This window comes from Pagrus major, chromosome 9, assembly GCF_040436345.1.
Source record: "Pagrus major chromosome 9, Pma_NU_1.0".
Classification (NCBI taxonomy): Eukaryota; Metazoa; Chordata; class Actinopteri; order Spariformes; family Sparidae; genus Pagrus; species Pagrus major.
This window is the reverse complement of record NC_133223.1, coordinates 9,435,768-9,458,698: the sequence shown is the minus strand read 5'-3', so window position 1 is coordinate 9,458,698 and position 22,931 is coordinate 9,435,768. Positions and strand designations below refer to the sequence as shown.

General features: G+C 39.3%; 1 protein-coding gene across 1 annotated transcript in view; it reads left to right on the top strand.

The window, feature by feature from the left end:
- The window catches only part of pdia5 (protein disulfide isomerase family A, member 5), a 62,767-nt gene that overhangs the window by 5,104 nt on the left and 34,732 nt on the right, over positions 1-22,931 (top strand). Inside the window, exons 2-7 of the mRNA XM_073473608.1 lie at positions 8,871-8,997; positions 11,659-11,746; positions 18,396-18,479; positions 18,626-18,671; positions 20,265-20,357; positions 21,302-21,362. Of these exons, the coding sequence (XP_073329709.1) occupies positions 8,871-8,997; positions 11,659-11,746; positions 18,396-18,479; positions 18,626-18,671; positions 20,265-20,357; positions 21,302-21,362 (499 nt within the window). The remainder of the gene's footprint in view (positions 1-8,870; positions 8,998-11,658; positions 11,747-18,395; positions 18,480-18,625; positions 18,672-20,264; positions 20,358-21,301; positions 21,363-22,931) is intronic.

The window sequence follows — 22,931 nt, the reverse complement described above, 5'->3', positions numbered from 1 at the left end:
TGGCCCATAAATGATATGATAATGACTTCTCACAGATATATGAGTATCACTGTATACACTCTAAGGGTGGAAGAAAAAATTGATTTCAAACATGCATCGTGACAGATTACAAAAGTAAGTCTAAAAGTCATTTATCCGAAATGTAAATCCAGTTAGCGAAATTCTGAACGCCCTTAACCAACTGGACGGGGAAACGTAACAGACGTAAACATTTGTGTCGTCTTTACATTCTAAGGTAGGCTACTTCCTGAGGATGGCTGAGTGCGAGCTATGGCGGTCTTTTTTTCCAAAAATCAAGGTCAACCAAATTTGAAATTACACACAATTTTGCTCGACTGATTTGACTGCAGACATCCTCCCGCCAAATGTAACCGCCCCCACAAAACAACTTTATTTGTTTTGTGGGGGCGGTGAGATTTTTTAGTCATTATTTTTGTGACGTTATCAACTTTACAGCCTTCATCCTGTTCGTCCAGTAATCAAATGTCAATTTTTCAACACCTGTATTAACCTCGCCTTACCTTTCATCTCATCAGTGACAGGCTTTTATGATGAGCTTGTGTCAGGGGGCCTGCTGTAGCTGTTTGTGCCAATTAGTTTGTGGTCCAACGAGTTTGTACACTTGTCGCTGCTGCACTTGTCTGTGGTGCCTCCCTCTCTGCTACCTCATTTAAGCGGTAAGCTGATTTGCTGTTGTTGAAGAGTAATACAGCAGCCTTTTACAAAGTCAACAAACATCTTTTATGACTTTGCCATCTACAGTGCAGAACCCAAAATTCTTCTACACACTGCCTTTTAGATGTTTTGGTGTCGTTACTGTCTGCTCAGCACGCTATTGTCCTCTGTTTTAGTAGCAAAACAACTTGACATATGTGTTAGTTTAGTTAACTAATAGGTCAATAATGCCATAAGTCAAGCTGAGAGTGACGTTTTAGAGCACCCTCTGTGGGATCACAAGGCAAACTACAACAAACGCCCTAATTTGCTATTAGACTACATTTCAAACAGGTTATTACAGCTCCAAAATGAACTTTTCACCCCGCGTTTGATAGAATGTCCGAATTTCAAATAAAAAGTGACAGCCCTAGTGTGAGCAAAGGTAATGGAAGTAACATCATCTATTTATTTTAACTATGGATTATTACAAATACACTTTGTTCTAAAAGTAGGCAGTAGTCACATAGTGACAACATTTTGACGCAAGTTGCATCAATAATCATTTGATAAAGGCATCATAGCTCTCTGAATCGAATCCAACCATGAGGTGCTTAGACATTCACACCACTGCTACGCACCCAGTTTAGGACGTATGCGTAGCTACAACTAATGCAGGATAACCCAATAACTTGCAGGGTTACTGGGCTATTATTGTATTGTGTCATCAGAGGTCAGTATCATGTCATTAAGCATGCTTTTATTTCTTTAAAAAGAATATATCGTCACATTTCACAGGTTTTTACCTCCTTGATTAATTATATAATTGTCGCTTTATTGTTCACATCTTATTTTAACAAGTATATATTTTTGGCTAAACATTATTAAATTGTTGCCCAAATCAAGTTGTTAAAGACAAATAACTAAGCTTTTCTCTTGGATTGAGTTGCCAGCTTGTAGAAAGAAATTGCCTCCAGCTTTTGTTTAATGAATTAAACAATGCATGTCTTCTCTTTATGGGTTCTGTTCCTCTGTCTCATATAGCATTCCTCATGTAGCCAGATACTTGTGTAAATGTGTGAAATAATTCTCTGTGTGTGTTTCACCCAATCATGCTGCTCCCTTTGTGTCTCATCTCCATTGATCGGCTTTGTACCAATGAGTCTGTCACCCAGTGTTGTGTTTTGAAGAGCTAGTGATAATGAGAAAAGACAGTGTTGTGAAGGTAGAAACACTGCATTATAATGCCCTCTCCCAGTGATGGCAGAGTGGAGGAAGCTTCCAGAGCTGTCGTTGTACAGCTGTACACAGTGATTGGTGGGGTTTCTGTCTATCTGTCACCTGCCAGCTGAGACAGAGGGGCAGAGGTCAGAGAATACTCAGATTAAAAGCTTTGCAGAGATAAAACTCTGCTCTGTAGCGTACACTACATCTAACTGAACAATATCTTCTTTTTTTTAGAATAGATTTTACTCTGTTGACAAGTTTCAGTTCTTCTGACATTAAAATTATTTGGAGATTATATAAGATTAAGTGTTTTCTATTACTTTTGGTTGGAATAATATTAAAGTAAATCAGTGAACAGAAATGTAAACCATATGCCCTGCATTTTATACTCATGCATTTATTTGTGGTTTTGGTCTTTTCATGGGAATTTTTTTTAAATAAAAAAAAAGAATGTCACCAGCCTCATCAGTGACAATGATCTATGAAGTTTTAAATCATAGTGTTTCCTAGCTGACACATTTTGTGTCAATAATCAGACTCCAGAGTAACATTTGATTTCCTGTTTTTATCATGTGATGGGAAATGTCAAAACTTTCTCATATTAATACCAACTTGAAATAAATAAATCAATTAAATAAGCTTTTAATGGACAGTACTAAGGGTATGGTTCTTATGTTGCTGGAACTAGAGGTGTAAATCTTCACTGGCCTCAGGATTTGATCCGATTAAGATTCAGCTGTCAACAATTCAAATGCAAAATGATTCTCGATGCATCTCAGTGTATGACATCCTCACTGATCTATATCACTGCACATGGCTACTTTTTCATCATTTTAGTTCCCCTTTTACTCAGAAAGTCTTTCCAACAGTCAGACTACAGAAGTCTACAAAAGCAGCTTTGAGATTAGGCATCGATTGACTCTGCTGCACATACCTCTGTCAGAGTTGGACGGCAAAGTTGACAGCGCCTCCTCAGATCTTGGCTGATTAGCTGGGCTTTCTGTAACACTTATTATTTATGACTGCAGATGTTAGCTTCAGGTGAAAATGGCTAACGCGATTAGTATTTTTTGTGAGGCAGAAGTCTCGTCCAGCTTGTGCTTCCCAGCAAGGTCATATAATTGGACATGTGCCCCGAGATGTCCATTTAAAAAAATACTCAGAGAGGTTTTTTTTATCACTCTCAGATGATCTCTGCCTCCCTCTGACATACCTCCTACATAAGTAACATTAGTCTAATGTCCGCTCACAATTCAAAGCATTTCCACACCTCTAGCTGAAACCCTGCCACTCTCCTCTGTCCATTACATTTAGTCTTTCTCACATATGTAGTTAAGGCATTTTGTGACCATGCCAAAGCCTGTAAATAAACCAGTGATTAATGATGAAGTGATTAATCAAGTAATGGGCTCAGATCACAGCCTCTTTCTTTTAATGTCCTTGGGAAATTAATTCCTTTTTCATTTTTAGACCTTTAATCAGATAACTTAAAGACATGTCTTTGGGCTTGTCAGTATTTTTGACTTTATGCAGATAAACAATAAATAAAAAAAATGCATTTGATCAATTAACAGTGTTGGGGTAACGTGTTATAAAGGAATCCATTAGAGTACTCAGATTACTTTTTTGTTGTAACAAGTAACGTGGGTAACACTAAAGTACTCTGATGCGTTACTATTCTGAGTAGATTATGGAGTAACGTAACAAGTTACTTTTTAATGGCAGTAATCTATTGATGTAATGAGTTACTTTTAAAAGTAACGTTACCCAACACTGTCAATTAGTAACAACTCACTGTAAAATCCTGGACTGCCCACTGGTGTGAGCTGCGTCTTGTGTTCCATTATAGGCTCTAATTAGCCTTCAGGTCTTTTATAATGGACCACAGTAGACAGGAGAGTTCGTGTTGGATTCAGTGCAACAACCATGCACATATTCATGGATTTGGCATCCCACTTAGTGATGGTAATGAGGGTCACTTATTTGAAATTCCAGGGAAAAACAGATTATCATACCTCAGTGTTATACATTAAGATGCATACATGCATTTTGCTCGGAGGCTATCAGCCCTGATGGCACTGTAGAGGTCAGTCAAACTTAATTTGTGTGTTTTTCATGAAGAGGGTACGATGAACTCCTTTCCCTTGAATCCATAGAAACCGACCTTCATTACCATCAGTAAGTGAAAGACTGAATCCATCATGTATACAGTGTGTCCCCAGAGCTTACACCTATAAATAGTATTTGAATGTGAGGTGTTGAACACATGTCCATCAGTGATGGTTTGTATTGTCGAACAGCACGGTTTGTTTTTGCATTTTGTTAAATGTATGTTTTTAACATAAAGAATCAAAAAACATTTATTTTGAAAATATTATATTTTACAAAAAAGTGTTATGTAATGTCTTGTCCTCAAAGCTCTGAAACCTATTGTCTCTTTAAAAGAGGAAGCGCCAATAAGTCCATGTGATGTAATTGGAGGGGAACTTAACTGCTGAGAGATAACTAGACAAGTGTTTTGATTAAGGCTGCTGTGATCTGATAAAATTAGAGTCGTGCTCTGTAGTTTATCATGTCTTGCTCACATTTATCATTTGCAGTTCAAGATGAAAATTTGCCATTTATTGTACAAGGCGAGCAGCCCCAGGAAAGAAGGGAGCACCATCACTGAACAGATAATACAAAAACCATGAAAATAAATTGGATTCTCATAACAACTGATTTTATTAATTTTCATTTTTGTTACCTTCACTGTTCATATCTCCTGAATTAACTCTGCATAACACTGATGTGCTGCATTCATGTTTTTAGCTGCCTGTCCATATTAAATCCTCAACCATGCAGTAATTCTGCTTCTGAATGGGCCTGTCACCGTGGACAAACTGTCAGCACAGTCTAGCTATTTCTATTATTGTGCTTCTGTCACTGAAAGATGACGCACACTTCAGTTAGTGAATGAATGACATCGTATCACAGCCATCAGCAGTGTTGGCTTGACGACAGCATCAGTGTCATTCCCCGCTGTCTCAACTGTAGGTGTAGGTATCAGCCGGAAGTCCCTATAAATGTTTCTGTTTGTGCATTAATGTAACTATGTAATTACCTGTAGTTGTTTTCAGAGGTCCCATATCATCCTCATTTTCAGGTTCATACTTTAATTTTAAGTGTTCGTTCACACATAACCTCCAGAAAATCAGATCAGGATACTCTCCACATTTGTTTGTGTTCACACATGTTATAAATATTCTGTATGGTTTGGACAGGGGGTGGCCCCTGGGTAAGAGGCTACAGACTTCTCCGTACCGATGACTGTTGGGATTAATACCACATGTATTTGGACATATCAGCAATATCATCAGAAGAGTGGAGAGTAACATACAGGCAGGCAGAGGAGAGAACGAACCGAGCAGGGAAAAATTCTGCTGATGTTTTTGCAGAACTTTGATGATAAACAGCTAAAACGCCATTTTGGCACGTCCCGGTGTACGTTTGAGCAACTGATTAAACCAGCACTAACACAGATGATTACACACCATCGACACACTCGCTGTGAATTCACTCCCGACAATTGCCTGCTCTGTTCACACACGTGGCTCACTTGGACTTAGGACTAGGGTGCTGGCAGGGTGAAATCACACATACAGCTCCTCTGGATAAATCCAGAGTTACAGTACATTTGTGAAAGGAGCTTATGTTTACATGCTTCAGTGTTAATACACACATTATTTTTCTCATACTGTCGTTGCTGCAGCACCTACACTATATTCACCCTCTGTCTGACTGTTTAGTTTTAGCTCCTGTCTCTTTAGGGCTCTCCTGCTGAGAGCCCTGTCTGCTGTGATTGGTCAGCTCTCACAGGCTCCTATTCAGTCCACTGAGAATTTATTACTTGGCACATACGCCAAAAAGGTTTTCTAGTTTCTGGGTTCACTTCCTGATTATGGAGCCCACTGATATGCACGTTAGTTTTCCTCCTGCGGGCCCCACCAGTCAGTACCTGATCTGCCTATGGACTTAATATTATAATGACATCACACATTTTTTTTTAAAATCACTTTTCTTAGCTTAAGGAAAGTTTTAGGAAATAGGAAACCTCTGTGGATCAATAAATGCTAATTGACTCATAATTGACTTTGTTTCCAGTTAAAAGTGTCCTGTCAACAGTTTTTCAGACCTCTCTTTGACAATGGAAGTCTATGGGGAAAATGTTTTCTGGGCCACAGCGGGAATTTCTTGATGCATTGCTGTGAGCAGTCACTTGGCAAAACTGGAAGTAAGGCTGAGTGGCGCCACTGTACCCTGGTCTTAATCACAGATTCATGGTGTTTCCACATCAGCTCTGGAGGTGTTTTTGCTGGTGGTACAGAAGAAGGCAGTGACTGTGAGATGTGACATCACAACAACAACAGAAGTTCTGGGGCTCATTTGATGACACAGTTTCTGAATACATGCTCTGTGCATTTTTCAGTGGACTGAGACTTGAGATATGTTCACAGTATTTATACAGCCCCTAGACCTTTAAGAGACTGTAAAAGTAGATGACTCCTTATTTATTTTTCCATCAGTAAGATTTGTGCAAAAACAGAATTTTACAAAAATAAATCAGCTGTTTTGCAAACAGATCTTTGTCCCCGATAAACTTATCAAAGTATTGATCATAATCCCTTCGTGAAAATGTCTTCATTTAAAGAAAGACTAAATGTCTGAATTTGCTTGGACGGACATTATAGAGTCACTCGGTCGGCCCAGAAACCTAAATAAAGAAAACTCTTTATGTAGAGTGTCAAACACTTACTACCTGAAAGGTGGCTCTGTAAAGCTTGATCCTTCCAAAAGATGTCCACTAAAGAATATGAGGTGTAAGCAGAGGCAGTTTAGCAGTTAAAATGCACTGAGCCAGGGCCACACCACAAAATAACTTGTGAAATGGTCCTTAAAGACTTTTTCAAAACACCAAGGAAAATTAGTATAGAGTATTTATTGGAAAAAATAAGTGTTATTTGGAAAATAGTACTGTTCTATTTTTTATGTTTTTTGCTGTGACTCTGCTGCAGCTTCTGGGAATTACCGAATATCACATTTTTCAGAGGCTCCTCTCATGCTTGCAGGAGGTGAGTTTTTGATACTCAATGTTCAGTGAGGTTTTCTTCCCTTTAAGCATCCTCAGAGAAGGGGGGTGCTTGTACTGCATATGAAGCCCAGAACAAGGTCATGTTAACATTATGTGAATGTATGTAATTGGGCCATCTTTCATATAAGCCATATAAAAACCCCTAACCCTGACCTTACCCTTATATTATAAGGTACTGAAACAAGAACAACATCACTATGTTGATACTGGGATCCATGTTATCTAATACTTTATATTTATATATCTTTAGTTTTGTATAGCCTGACATGTCAGAACAATGGAGGCCCTACGTTGCAACCCACAGGACCCAAAGGATCTGCTGCTAAACATCCTGGTGCCAGACACCATAGGACACCCACGTGGGTCCCATGTCCATGCCTCGATGGTTCAGAGCTGCCTTGCATTAGGCAGGCAGTTTTAACATTGTGGCTAATCAGTGTGTATACGCGACTGGGCACTTAAGTTGTCTGTTCATCCTTTTCATAGCCCTTTGACTTCTCTATGATCATTTTCAAAATGTATTTATGGGCAAAGTGTAGTGCTTTAAGATTCCCATCAGACTCGCCTCCGAAGAGCATCCAGTTAGGAATTAAAATTAGAAAATTATCCTGACAGGTGCTTGTTTCCATTCCAGGTGATATCACTCATCAGGCAGGATTCACTGAGCGGGCAGACGATGTTTGGTGTCTAATTCAGCTCTCCGTAGGCAGAGAGGAAGGGCTTTTTAATGAATGGTGATGGCACAGAGACGATTAGAATGCACAGAATTAACTTCATATGGCTTGAGTGTAATCACTCTTGTTTTTTTTTCCCTTAGTCGTCTTTGATTAAAGTGCAAGCCTCTCAATATGGGCTTTGTTTTTCATATTACATGTTTCACACCATTAGTCCATCTATTGGTGTCTGGAAAGTGGAAGTAGCCAGTTAGACTAATGATGCAGATTGCCCACCTGTTCATACTTTGAAGCCATCGTTAGTGCAGGTTGATACTGAAGGCAACATCCTGTCCTGCTTGTGCCATAGTAGCTGAAAAGAAATCAATAATAAGATAAATGCAGCGTAGAAGCTCTGGTGTGGTTTTCCAGGTCAGTGTAAATATCAAATGAAAACTGTTGATTTTATTTATGGCAATTATGAGTCACAGCAACAGACAAGCAACCAGAGCCGCCGGCCCCTGCTGCCACTTTGATGTTCTGATTGTGAGTGCTATGGACTGCTGCAGTGTTATAAGATTGCAGCTCTGCCTCTCTGCATCAAACTTGGTTAAATCAAACTGATACTGATATACAGTATTTATCTGCCACATAGCAAGTCCAATCCTTGCACCGCCCCCTGAAGGTTCATTAAATCAACAGTATGAATTTGTTGGGCAGAATAAACATCGTACTGATACCATGTCTCTATTAGAACTTCACCAGAACAGAAGTAAAAAATGTAAAGGTTGTCCCGAGGATGAGGATAGACTAAAGCTCATAGTGTAAATGGTTAAAGGTTCAAGTCTGGGGAGCATGAATGTGCTCAGTAAATGGCACAGTATTCTGTGCATCACATTTTTATATTTGTGCGAGTGGACCTTTTGGCCTGATAGGGGAAATGTCACCAGCTGTAAATCATCATGTGGGGACCATGAATGAACAAGATAAATATAAGTTTGTTGGGGTAACATTGCCTACATACAATTTTAGGCCCTACAAGTGCTGTAATTTTGGATGATATCTGAAACCGTGAGATTAAAGTATAAAAAAATATAGTATTTAATACCAGCTTCTGATACTTTCCTTTTTGTTTTGTTATGTGTTGGCATCATCACACTACTGATTATGTAACTGTTGGTGTTTGTGTTTCTGTGTTTCATTAGGTGTGGCTGCTGCCGGTGCTGGAGGCAGTGAAGGTTTCTCCTCTCATAGAGAAGGTCAGCGACCACAAGGACTTCAAGAAGCTGCTCAGGACGAGAACCAACGTGCTGGTGCTCTACACCAAGACAGGTTAGAGAAGATAACCACTCATTATGGATAACTTTTGTTTCCGGCTGTAGATTTTACCAGAATATACACCTTCTTAACAGAAACTATATCATGTTACGTCTCATTTAGCAGTGCAAGTTTCTCTTTGAGCATCCATCGTTTTTGTCAAGGGAGGAGGGAGGCACAGGAGTCCCGTCAGACAGTCATGGATAGTTCTTGTATTATCTCTATGACTCTCAAACAGCTTGTCACTACAGAGGTCATTATGGAGCGCTGGAAAACCAAATGATATGATGCTATGTCTAATGTCACTGATATTTCACAGGCACACAATCTGTTAAAATACATGTCGAACATGTATTTTATCTTTAGATCAAAATTAATAAACTTTAATTTCATGAAGAGCTAGTTATGCTTTTAGTGCTGATGTCATTATGTACTTGTGCAAGTACATAATGACATACAATTATAATCAATTTATTATAATCAGAGAAGGTGAGTCACGACTAAGCCACGCAACATTTGCATCCCAACAGCTGAGGTTTTATCAAGGAACAGATTAATTGTGCCTCAGGAGAGGATGGGAAAAAACAGTTAGGACTGGAATCTTTTGTCTGTGTCACTACATGTTTGTTGTTGCTCCAACATCCTAGCTTAGTGAATAGAAACTATGTGAAGTTACAGATGTAAGATGACATTTAAATGACATTTACTTAAATTATTGGTGAGCAAATACACTACAGACACGATTAATCCAATTTCTAATATCAAGCAAACATAACATACAAAATGAACACAACTGGCACATTCACATAGCTGGTGTAAGAGAACTTAATAGAAATGCATTAGTGCAGTTAGTTGTCTTCACTGGTCGGTCAGAATTTTTGCTTGGATAATCAAATTGAATAATTCAGTAATTGTGAAACATTAAAACATCAAATTAATTCAAATTCCTTTGGTCACCCTCTGTGTTAATAAAGTGCAGTCGCACAGTGGCACTCTTCCCAAATCTGATTTAATGAATTAAAAAAACATTTTAGCACAGTAACTCAAGATATATTTAGAATTAATATTTTGTGCAGCTTTAGCCTGCAGCCAGCTTTAAAAGGGATGATCGTGGTGGTGTAGCTCAGTAACGACCTAGGAAATACTTATCTTATAGAATGAGAGAGTAGTCGTTAAATAGCAAATAAAACACTTTATGCAGTCAAAGAGAGTTATAAAACAGCATTTCCCTCCGACCATTAGGGAACCCCTAATGTACCCCAGTAGATTTTAATTCTGTTTTCATTAGCATATTTCTGAGAAGGAGTGGAATGCACACTGCAGGCTTGTAGAAGGAGCTGCCTGATATTACTTCTCAATAAGCAGCGCAGAACTCTCAGAGCCCCACAGCCACAGATTTATTTGTTTCATAATTCATGGCTGATATCAGCCAGCGTAAGGGCATTGGATAAGGCTTCCATGTATCGAGCAGAGGGTCTGATTGATCACTGGCTGCTGCTTCACACACACATTCCTTATGTAAAGACAACCAAGGTTCTTCTCATGCAGGTTTTCTGCCGTGCTGGTTCAATGTCCTCTCCTCTGACCACTCTAACCCTATCACATTCATTCACCCTTTTAAGAGACAGTCTTGCCCCGTTCCTTACTCATCACCATCTGACCCTCTGCACTCAGAAACATCCCTGTCGAGTTAAGCTCTAGTTAATGCCCATCATACTTTGACAGTGAGTGTATTAGAAAATCCACCAGCCACTATCTGCTCACCTCCTGCTCCATACATGATAATAAACTGACACTGAATTGCCAGATGTTTTTGTAACCAAACCGGTGTTAGGCGGGACCCTGGGGAGTCATGGCTGTACCCCTTAATCTAAATATAGCCTTGGCCTGGAGCATCCAGAGGAATTTTTCTCCTTATGCAGTGACTAAAACTCATTTGGTTTCGGGGGGGGGGGGGGAGTATAACGATGATGTATTGTGTTACCCAAGAACTAGAATATTACACTTTGTTTACTTTACTTGCAGAATCTACTTGCTTGCCATATCAGATAAAAATCAGTCATATTACTGTGTATTGTTGTAGCTGGTACAGTTTATCTCTTCTCCTCTTTCTTAACACAGAAAGCAAACTGCACAGCTCAGCCATATTTTCTCTCTGACATGGTAGATTGTGTAAGTCTCCAGTTGTCATGAACTCTCCATGTCTTCCTCGAATGAGCTCACGCTGTATGTTCATTGTGGCTCCAAATATGGTAGTAAGCACATGCAGCAGGTACAAACTATAGTTCGCGGAAAATTCCTGCTGAGCTTCCCCAGTTTTGCTGAAAAGTTGGTCTGCTTCAGCGGAGTCTTTGTTTCACCATATAATCCTCCCATCCCCTGCTTAGTCACACTATTGTAAGATGTTGAAAGCTAATGTAACTTAAACCCCTCCCTGAACCCTTCCACTGAAAGGTATGAGAGAACCCTCTTCCATCAGCCCTCCATCCCAAACTCAGTGATCTCTTTCTTCGGCACTTGGTGCTTGAGTATGACACCAAGCTTCACTGTAACTTAATTCCTCTTCGCTGTGTCTGACATGACAGTGTCCTCTGTGTCTCCAGGCTCTGGGATGTCATGAGCTATTGAACGGTTTTGGTAACAAGGCTGACCATGGTTTATTCTCTGTGTCTGTAGCTACATCAGGGGACTCCCACCTGAAACTGCTATCAGATGTGGCCCAGACAGTAAAGGGCCAAGGGACTATTGCCTGGGTCAACTGTGGGTAAGTAATGGGAAGATTTTTTAAAAAACACATTACAGGACTTCTTCTCCCTCCAACACATCCACTGACTCCCTGTCTCTTTCGACACTACGGCCTCTTTTGTCCAAAGAATTTTCTGACAGCAGTTTTAGAGGCAGAGCAATTTACTTCTCCCAAGAATGTCTCTGCTGCCATCCATCTACGCAATTTATGGCTTTTTCGCTGCGGTGTAAACGGCCTTGTTCCACTGGCTCTATTGTACGGGCACAATTTGACAGGAGGCCACTCACTTATTGAAGGTATCGAAGCTTTTTGTCTAATGTGTTACATCTATTTTATACCGTCTGAGTTCTCTTTCTTCCAAGGTTTTCATTGTGTATATTTTATCTTATAATGGTGAATGAATGATAATAAAGTAGGGCCGTATAAATATAATCGAAAAAAACAGAACTACATTAACACTACACAGAACTGTGTTAATACTACACAGAACCAAAACTCGGTTGCAAGAAAAGTAAAAACCAGAGGAGATACACATTTTTGAAAATGCCAGATTCTTTGTTCTAGCCAGACTTAAAAATTCATAACTTAACAAGTATTTGGCTTACAGCTATAGGATTTTGCAAGGTCCTGTGAATTTAATAGTAGTTTCAACGTGATCTTTTTCAAGAAAATCCATGACTCACCCTCGGTGAGTTGGCATGGAGTGACCCTTAAACAAGCAGTTGGAAAATGTCACCTTGAGCTTTGGACATTGCGACTGTATTTTTAATGTAATATTCTGACATTACATAGACTACACCAGTTATCATAAATTGATAATGGAAATTTGAATTATTTGGAGCCTTACTTGAAACATTTATTGAAACTCAGTGCTGCGGACACAATTTGGTCAATACCAAAATGGTATTGAGCTTCGTTAGAGATTGTCTAATAGTTAACTGATGGAACTGATGGTCAACTCAAAACAAAATGCTGAGTAAAAATTAAAGTAACAACAAAAACAATGGTTCATAATTCTGCTGTTTTTTTCTGTTTTATGACATTGTAAATGTAACATTTGGGGGATTGGAATGATCAAAACAAGCACATTGAAGACATTACCTTCAGCTGTCAAGAATCAGAATTGTTATTTCCTGAATAATTAGTCAATACGTCAAAAAAATCTCACATATTTCAATAAATTGAAACAATACAAATCAGTTGCAGCTCTAGTCGTATGGAAAATACTTTTTTATCTTTGAAGTTTCTGTTATTATTTTTGTACTCCACACACTCTTTCCCCTGAAGGCAGAACAATTCATGTGTCATCTGTCTCTGTGGAGCACATCTATCTCAGCCCACACTGTCGAAGTGTTTACATTAAGCAAATGCTAGAAACTCCCAAGACACTGGCAAGAATTGTTTTCTCTAAGCACAGCCAGCTTTGCTCCCCAGTGATCTGACTTTGGCTTGTTGTTCTTTCTGCCCTTCCCGGTGTTCAGTTCCACTTACTTTATTTCATTCTTTTAATACCTGTCAACCCATCAACTGCATGAGCCGTCTTCTTCTCCAGAGAGGAAAGAATGTATCATGAAACAGGAAACTGTGAGGAAGGCAGTTGCTCTCCTTTGACACCTAGTGCTCATCGCAGCATTCACAATCTCTCTCAAGCTTATCCGGGATCGAAGACCAGGTGGACTGAAAGGAAGAGAAACAAAAGTCAAAACAGTCTGAAGGAATTGTCTGAATGGTTGGTGTCCACGTTTCTTTTCAGAAACCCTCCATGATATATGTCCTTTTTTACTGTTTACCTTTTGACTCGGTTACCTTTTTGTCTGGAGTATCCTCTCTCTTCCTTCTCCAGCAACTCTTGCAGGCTTGAGAGTGTCCTAATGCTAAGCAGAGATTTATACTGGGCCAGATTCCTGCCAGGGGAGCTAGAGCGAGCCGGGTTCATCACTGTAGGACACATGGATCCGGTGCCAGGCTCTGTAGCGAAGCATTGTGCTATTTGGCATATTTCTCCTCCATTTCAAATGGGCCGGTTCCAAATCGAAGCTCCAGCTGCGAGCTCATGGTGGACAGAGGGGTAGAGAGAGTAGAGCGCATATCACAGCGTGAGAACGGTCAGCCCTGCCAAGGAAGAGGGCCACCAAGGCCAGAATGACACACTTTGAACAGATGACAGGGACCTGAGTGTTGGCCAACAGAGATCCGCCATAGGGAAGGATGATCTCATACAGGAAGGGAGTATAGGACTGCCCTGTCCCCATTCCTCTGGGAATAAAGAACAGACATGTACCATGGTAAGAAGCGTAGTCTTGTTTGAATGAATGGGACCAGCAGAGCACAAACGAGCACAGCACAGATTAGGATTTGTGTTTTGGTTTACAGTAATAATTAAATGGCACGCAGGGCTTCATCCTCTTTGCATGATGAATCTATTATTAATCCTTTACAAAAGGGACTCTGTTGACTTTGGACTAATGCAAAGTTTTGGCTCTAACTTGTTTTATGTTAACGAGCCTTCAATCTGAGAGTTGCATCACCCTGCGGCGTCAAGTATTTTTACAGTCTGGTTTACCTAACCAAATAATATATCAAAACACAAGAAGAAAAGGTATGCACTCACTTCCCAGTCTCAAAAACATTTTTTTACCTCTGCGAAGAAGGTTATGTTTTCACCTGTCTGTTTTTTTGTTGGTTGGTTTGTTAGCAGTTTTACATGAAATCTATGTAACTGATTACCATGAAACTTGGATGGAGGATGATTCTCAGCTTAGTATGGACTCCATTAACTTTTGGTGAGGATCCAGATAAAGAGATGGATCCAGGATATTTCTCTCTCACATTCTTCAATATTGTGAGAGAGGGCGTTTTTCAATATTCTCATCAATTGTCTCAGGGGATAATGCATGGATCCCGAAGAAAAAAATCAGGCGTATTTAGGTGGCTGATGAGTGAGTACAGTTTGATGTGGACCCTAGATCTGGTGAGCTTAAATTATGGTTAAGCAGTTATGAGTGATACAGGGGTATCACGTTTGATATTGGATTAGGCTTGATTGAATTAAATGGGACTGTTGGACCTAGATGGAGGTATGCGCTCTACTGAGTGCCATTCTAGTGTTGGAAAGGGCATCATAAAGAGAACACAAAGGTTTTGGCTTCAAACATCTTCAGTGTGCTTAAATTATGTTTTAATTAGACTTAAACTCATAGGTTTGACAAACATTGGTTACAATAGTCAAGTAATTGCTGAGGTCTGGGAGCATGGGGCATTGTTCCAGAGACAAGACACTTGATCAGTCAGACAACAACAGGTTCTAAACAAAGCAACAGTTTCGCCATATTATGTTTAACTTTATTTTCAGGTCAAACCAAAAGTGATTTCACTACAAATGAAGGTAAAAAAAACAAACAAAAAAAAAACTGATGGATGTTGAAACTGGACTGTTTGGGTTGTACTTTAATAATTCATATTATTTAATTTCTTCACCAATGACGTTTGGCTCGTGGAGAGATTGGTTAACATGGACCAGGTCAGTGAGTGCAGACCTTTTCTTCTACTTTTGTGATGAGTAATGCGTTCTCTACCAGCATTTCATCATCTCCTCTGAACAGTCTTAATGTTAACAATACATGATTGGACAATAGTTTTTCTTGGCATCTAATGCACACCTGTAGTTTATCTTCTCACCACATCAGTTTGTCAGCACCTTATAACTTCTCATCAGCCCTCTCCCCCACTCAGCCTCCACTCATACCGTCACACTTCACAGCCAAGACCTCTTGCTCACAGCAGCATCGGAGCTTTGGCGCTGATGCATCGACCAATATTCCACAAGAGACGAATACACAGCATTTGTGCTCTTCCGGTGGAAGGGCCTCTGATGACTTGCCTTTCCTGGCCTTTGTTCTTTCTGTACTGAGCATTAGGCAGTGAGTCATTCTAACTGGGCTTCTGTTTGTTCTGTTATTGAAGAGAACTGCTTTTTCACTGGTTGATTCACAGAAAGTACAATTTGGAACATGATGACATGCAGTCTTTTTCTCTGAGTCACATTAACTGTGTATGTGTGACCAAATGAGTAAGAAGACTGTGCCCATTGTTCTATTGGTCCATACCCAGGCGTGTGGCCCATTCACATTCCTCCAAAGAGTGGCAGCAAACCTAGTAGGATTCCATGCCAGCCTCATCAGTGCTACATTTGGGATCCTTTGTTCATTTGCTCTGGATACTCTTACTGTCAAAATATTTTTTTAAAAGCACTGATATTAGCAGTTTCATTTAAAGACCTGTATGAATGTCAGTAAGCAACCCGGGCAGAGCTGTGATCAGTTCAAAAGAAGACACATGACTTTGTGATGGTCCAACACCTCTCTAAAGCTGCTGTTGTTGGTGTTTCAATTGAAAAGTGCATTTGAGCTGAGTTCTTTGGCTCATGCAGAAGTGCGAGTGAGGCCATGACTAATGAGATCCAACATTCTTGCTACATTAGATATTCACTGTACCAGATCAGACCGTGTTGGGAGATTATGATCACTATGCCATGTAGCAATTTATGGTTACTTTTATTATTGATCATCTATATTGTTTCGTATTAATGTCAGAAAATGGAAATAGTGAAAAGTCACATCCCGTCACATTTACCCAAAATCCAAGGTGACGTCTTCAGACTGATTGTTTTACTTAATTTACAATCTTATAAAATGGAGAAAAGCAGGAAATCCAAACATTTGGGAAGCTAGAAACAATAAACGATGGCTGAACTCACGATGAATTAATTAAAAGAGAAGTGAATGCTAATTTCTGATAGGTGACCATAATATTCAGGTGCCATGTGTTCATAAAAGATTTCGACATACTCTGCAACAGCTGAAGTACAGAGAATCCCTCTGCAGACAGCCGGTGCATTGTTGTCTCTGTATTGTGTTCAGCTGTGAGTGTGCAAGACTGACTTTCATCAAGATTGGTTTCACTTTAGCAAATAACTAAACACAGTTATGCAAGGTTGTAATACATGGCATATCGGTGAGGTGAGGGGCCTGCGCAGAGCCCAACAGATGCTAAAAGATATCAGCCACCCCAGCCACAGTCTGTTCACCCTGCTGCCATATGGCAAAAGATACAGAAGTATTTGCTGCCAGACCACCAGACTACAGAGCAGCTACCTGAAGTAATTTTTTTTAAGATTTATTAAGTGGAGTATTAAAGTATTAAGTATTAAATGGACTACAGCGATCATTTTGTTGTATTATGGTAACTAAATTGATCTTAATCATGAATCTAACAGCAAAAGTCTTTTTTGATAGAATTTCTACCTGGGTCCGTGGTTTACTTTTTATGTTTGGGCTTTCCTTGACTTTGTGGCAGACTTGTGGCAGCGTTTCAAGGAGTCGGAAGCAGCAGACTGGTCTCGAATCGGATGACTGCGCGTCATCTCCAGATACATGTCAAGGTCACATCTGCTCCTGGTGTGCCCCGACTGGTGCCATCTGCCTTCATGAGTCAGCAGAATATGGCTTTAAGCACACAGTCATTACCTGCAATACTGTGGATCAATACCCTCACACACAGACTTAGAACTACACTGAACATACAGAATATTCAACTCGCTGTGTGTCTAGGAGCCATAATTGAATTCCCCCTCTTTGAATATGTTAGCATCAGACCTTCTCTCCAGCAAAGATCTCTTTCATCTCTCTGCCTCTAAATGAATGCATATTTTCATTTCACGTTATTACAGAAGAGGAGGAGTGCTTCATTCCGCTGATAAAGCCTCACTGTAGCAAGTGTGAAGTGTGCGTAGGTGGCTCGATGCATATTTATTTCCTTTCCAACTTTCCTTTTTTTCAATTACAGAAATAAGCCTCTATACATTGTAACATTTTATGTAATTTGTGTATGCCGACATGCTGTACAGTACAGGTTGTAATCAGCATTGCAGATATTTGTGTATGCATACTGAAGCAACTAATAAATGGAGCAGGGAGCCTTGTTTTATAACCCTGTACATGTAATTAGATTGAACTGATGAAACGTTAATGCAGTTATGTCTTCATGCAGCATATTCTCTCCTTTGTTCAGAGTTCAGTTCTCTGAGGCTTTATTTTAAACACATTTTGACCAAAAAAAATGTTGGCAAAACACATTCTTAATCAGAAGAAATAGTGCATTATATAAATAGTGAATAATAATTAAACAAGTAATTACTGAACAGAAGGGTAATAATGGATATAAGTATTTAAAGTAGAAAATAATGCTTTATATGAAGAGATGCTGATATGTGTGATAATCGTCGACACGTCAGGAGTTTCACCGAGGAGAGTTTTACTAAGCTGTTTTGTTGGAAGGAAAGAAAAAAGTCTGGATTAAATTTGGGGGAAAATTAGTTTTCTGTGATGAATCATTCCAATAGCAAATTGATGATTACAAAGTCTGTGAAGTTCAGATTTGTCTGTGCATAAAATTTTGATTACAGGGCTTTTTGATTATAGGGTTTTTTGATTACAGGGCTGTTTGAACCTCTTTGAAGTGATGGGTAACATTCAAGTGTTTTATCAAGCCAAATAATTTACTTTATACATTTTGTCCAATTTAATCATTGCATCTTTTTTTTTAAATGTTTCAGATATCACCAAAACGTGACTTTTTTTTTTTGTATTTTTCATCTCTTTTCTCTCAGAGATTCAGAGGGCCGTAAGCTCTGTAAGAAAGTGAAGGTGGACCCGAGCTCCAAACGCGGAGGAGCTGAGCTGTTGCATTACAAGTGAGTAACCAGAAACTCAGCTGGTTGTCAGACACTTCCACACCTCAGTGCTTTATGGAGAGTAATGCTGAGTTCGCAGCTTAAGACGCATGTTGTTCACAATTTACTCCTGGTGTTGTGAGCACTGTGCCTGGTGTGTCTTGCAGAGATGGGACGTTCCACACGGAGTACAACAGGCCGGCTACCTTCAAGGTGAGTGTGCAGCTGAAATTCTGTATTCTTTACATGAACTGTCAGCTCGAGTGCAGCAATATGTTATACGTTTGTCATTTAATTTAATTATGTTGTTTGATAAGAGCAATTTCACATCTTGGAAAGTATGTTAATATGCCAGAAAAATCAAATGCTTGAATTTGTATATTTTGTGTTAAGTTCTTTTGATATATTTAGTTTTTACTAAACATTAGTAAATTGGCTGCGTTCAGCTGTCTGCATGTGTGACTCATGCCGTTTTCTTCCATCACTGTAATACAGCAGCACAGTTGAGACGTGTTCACACGTTCAGACCTCTCTTTTTAATTGTTATCTGTGAGCTTCTGTAAAGCCTGTATCAGTGTTTGAACAGTAATTAACCTCAATCCATGTCTCAAACTATTACATGTTTGGTTCTTTCATTTGAGGGAATTGGGCCTGGAAAGTCTTTGAAAGTCCTTGAATCGGATATTTAAGAGGTTTTAATTGTTAAAAATGTTTTTCTTTAAATTAATCTCCTGGTCTACATGAGTTTTCTGCCAAGCAAAATCATATCTTGTTCCTACATGATGAGTATGCTGATATAAAGATCAAAAACAGAGCTAAAAGGAGGGGAATATCGGACTAAGATTCATCAGATGGCAAAACATACGACTCCAAATGTATGATAATGTTGCTCTGTAACTGCTGAATAAACAAACCATCTTTGACTGAGCATAAATAGTCCAGACACCAATATTCATAGAGCATATGAACCACGCAGCAGCCACGTTTCATTATGTAGATTGGCAAACTGACTGTGAGTAACTGCAGCTTTTTAAATTTGCTGGCTACACTTACTCAAGCCTGACAAATTGAGGGTCACCAACTAAAACGTTCCCCTCTTTCACAACCAGGTACAAAATCACAGGTCTTGCGTTTTGACATTTTTGAAAATCAAATTGTTGCTTGGATATTAAAATGATAAACTGCTCAGCTCTACTTAAGATTCTCTGAAATATGTAGAACTGACTTCTTCTATTGGTTTCATCTGAATTAGTGAGAAACCCATCAAAAGGAAATCTGGGAGGTTTTGCTGTTTTGTTTTTAATTTAATTATTCTGCTGGCTCACATTTCATTCCCTGACAGATGGAAGGGCCTCTGAGACAATAAAACACCAAAAGTTTCAGTTTAAACCATTACCAAGTAATGCTGAAAATAACATCATAATGATTAAATATTCTGCCCATGTCCATGCTGTCATTGTTATAGCACTGCTGAATGAAATACTTCCTGCTGTTGCCTTCGCAGACATATGGTTCATTATATTTACAGGGAGTTTTACCAAGCCCATTACCAGACACTTAAAGGTATTGAAATAGCTTTTACACCTCTTGGATGCACGAACATGTTGGTGTATATGAGCTTCCACCTGGCACTGCCTACAGCGTTGCCGGCACTAAATTTAGGTATGATGCTCAAGTAAATCATCACCAGTCACTCTGTTGTTTACAGGATAATTTTGTGCCTGCAACAAGTTGTTGGATGATCTAAGTGTTGCCTTTGTTCAGACTCACTGATTCATCACTCTTTTCTTTTTTTCCTCCTTTCAGTCCATGGTAGCATTTTTAAAAGACCCGTCGGGACCCCCACTGTGGGAGGAGAACCCTGAGGCAAAAGATGTTGTCCACGTAGAGACAGAAAAAGTAAGTAGTGACCTCAACAACCTTGTGAGCTTTGGATGAAGAAGCCTTAACTGTTAATTAAAGACATCCAAACATCCATGTGGACATAGAGTAAGTGTGACAGCAAGGAAGCAGTTAATATGATGCACGGTCCGACTCTCCTTCTCTGTTGAGGGTTTGATCAGCTTTTGAAGTTGACACTGCAGCATGTCCACCTCTGCAACACTAAACTCCACATATAAAAGTAGCGGGGCTTCATCATCAAAGTGCTGTCCAGCCTTGTGTATGGAGTCCAGCAACACTGCCCTGTCTACAACACAGCCTAAAAAACTTCCCCAGACAGTTCCCATCCAGCCAGGTCAGATGGCAGTCTTGTTAAAAAGCCTCCATCACATCCACCCACGACCTGACATCCTGAGACGCTGTAGGTACATACAGCACTTTGAAAGACCTTTGATTTAATGAGCAGTCCTGTCGGTTCTCACCTGCTAGTCCACTGCTGGGAGGCTTGTTGAAGGTGTCAAAAGATTTTGCTGAATATGTTTTTTTTTTTAGGAAGCACAGTAGCTGAGCTCATGGAGGTGATGGTTAGGGAGAGAAGCTGGTATGGGGCCTGATCTGCTGGTGTCCAAAAGAAGAAAGTCCTCTTTTTTTCTGTCTTTGCTGATGTGGAGACTGTGTAATATACACAGTCTAATAAACTGCTGAAAAAGCAAAGATGAAGGCGTGCTTAGTTATTTTAAAACTCTGTATGCTAAATGGAGAGATACTCCCCTGGAGCAAGCTGTCGCAGGGATCAAGATGTTGTATGTGAACGCTGACTTTCAGCTTCAGTCAACAATACTGCTGTTATACTTGGACAAATTAAGCTCTTACACCTTCAGTTATTTTATGTGCTCTGCATATCTTTTGTTTATAAATGATAAAGCTTCTTAATCATCTTTTTGCCCCCCCCACTCTTTAAGGACTTCAGGAAGCTGCTGAAGAAGGAGGAGAGGCCTATCCTCATGATGTTCTATGCCCCCTGTGAGTCCTTTCATTATCACAGTGTTCAGTAGTTTGCAGGAACTGGGACAAGTGGTGCTCTCATTACTATGTAATGTGATTGGAAGACAGTGTGCCAGCAGAAACTGACAGCAGCTATTGTTGTCCACAAAAAGTGAAAAATGTACCATATAAGATGCCCCATTTTAAGAGGGGAAAAACAGTAGGTGGACTTAATCAACAGTCTGGGGCATACAACACTGTCATAATCAATACTGTGGTGATTTTTTTTCATTAATAATACCTGATGATAAACACTTTCTCATCTGTAGATATAGTGTGCAGTTTTTATAGAATAGGAATAGGACAAAACACACCGATGGAATGTAACAAAGTACATTTACTCAAGTACAGCTACTTTATATTTCAACTCCACTACATTTCAGAGGCAGATATTGTACCCTTTACTCTACTACATTTATTTGCTATCTTGATGCATGAAGATACATGTTGCATCAGAACCAGAGCAGAGCATGTTTTAATTATTTTCTTTTATCAGCAATAAGTTAAAGGGGCATTCTGTAGTTTTGGATTCAAACTGAGAATTTTAATATTTACACTAATAATGAGGTAATAATACATAAGTGAATAAACAAGCTGTTCTCAGAGTAAATTAAGGTCCCAGAACACTGTTTGAAGCTCGAACGGTGGCAGGGTCCGCCACATATAAACAAAGTAAAACAGTATGAAATTGTGTTGTCCTTTAAGGTCAGTTTGTTTGTTCAGTCATGAAAACAAAGAGAGTTTGTTTATTTAGTTTGTTTAGGCAGAAAAAAATCAGCCAATGAAGATCTTTCTCTTCTCAATTACATTTCTTACAGAGTGCTCCTTTAAAGGGAAAAAAAAACACTGATTCTGATAATCAGAAAAATGCTGAATATCAGATCTGATAATCAGCCAGGCAGATAATCAGTAGGGCCACTTGCTAAAGGATCTTGGGGAGTGGGTTTTCTGGTCAGGAACAAACTGTTTGAGGGTTATGAAGTAAAAGTAATGGACAAATCAGTGGATGTGATATTAGCACTTTTAGTTTAAGAAAAGGTCTTCTGGGTATTGTTTTGTTATTTTCTCCTGCTATTTACCTCCAGAAGAATACAGAAGATCTAGCTCTTTTGGACATTTAACAGCTCAGACATTTGGCCTGTCTGATGTGGATTGTGTTTATGTGTGTGGGGATTTTAATAGTTGTTTTGGCAGTCTTGATGACTGTATAAATGATGTGGATAAAAATCCTAACATAAGTAATTTAGATAGCACTATTAATAGTTATGGCCAGTTTTTGAGGATGCAAAATGCTGTGTGATCAACGGTAAAATACCTCTGGGCAAAGATAATTTCACTTCAGTGTCAATAAAAGGAAAGGAAGGCTTAAATAATGGTGTTAGGTTTTGTGCTTTCTACTCAAATGAAAGATAAGATGGTCGGGTTTTTCATTATTAGGTAGTAGGCGTAAACTACTAGACTACTCTTTACTGAAGGTAAAGACCCTATTTTGTCAAGGACGATTCAAATTTACTGGAACCTTTTTGTTGCATAGTTTCTCTGTCAAGC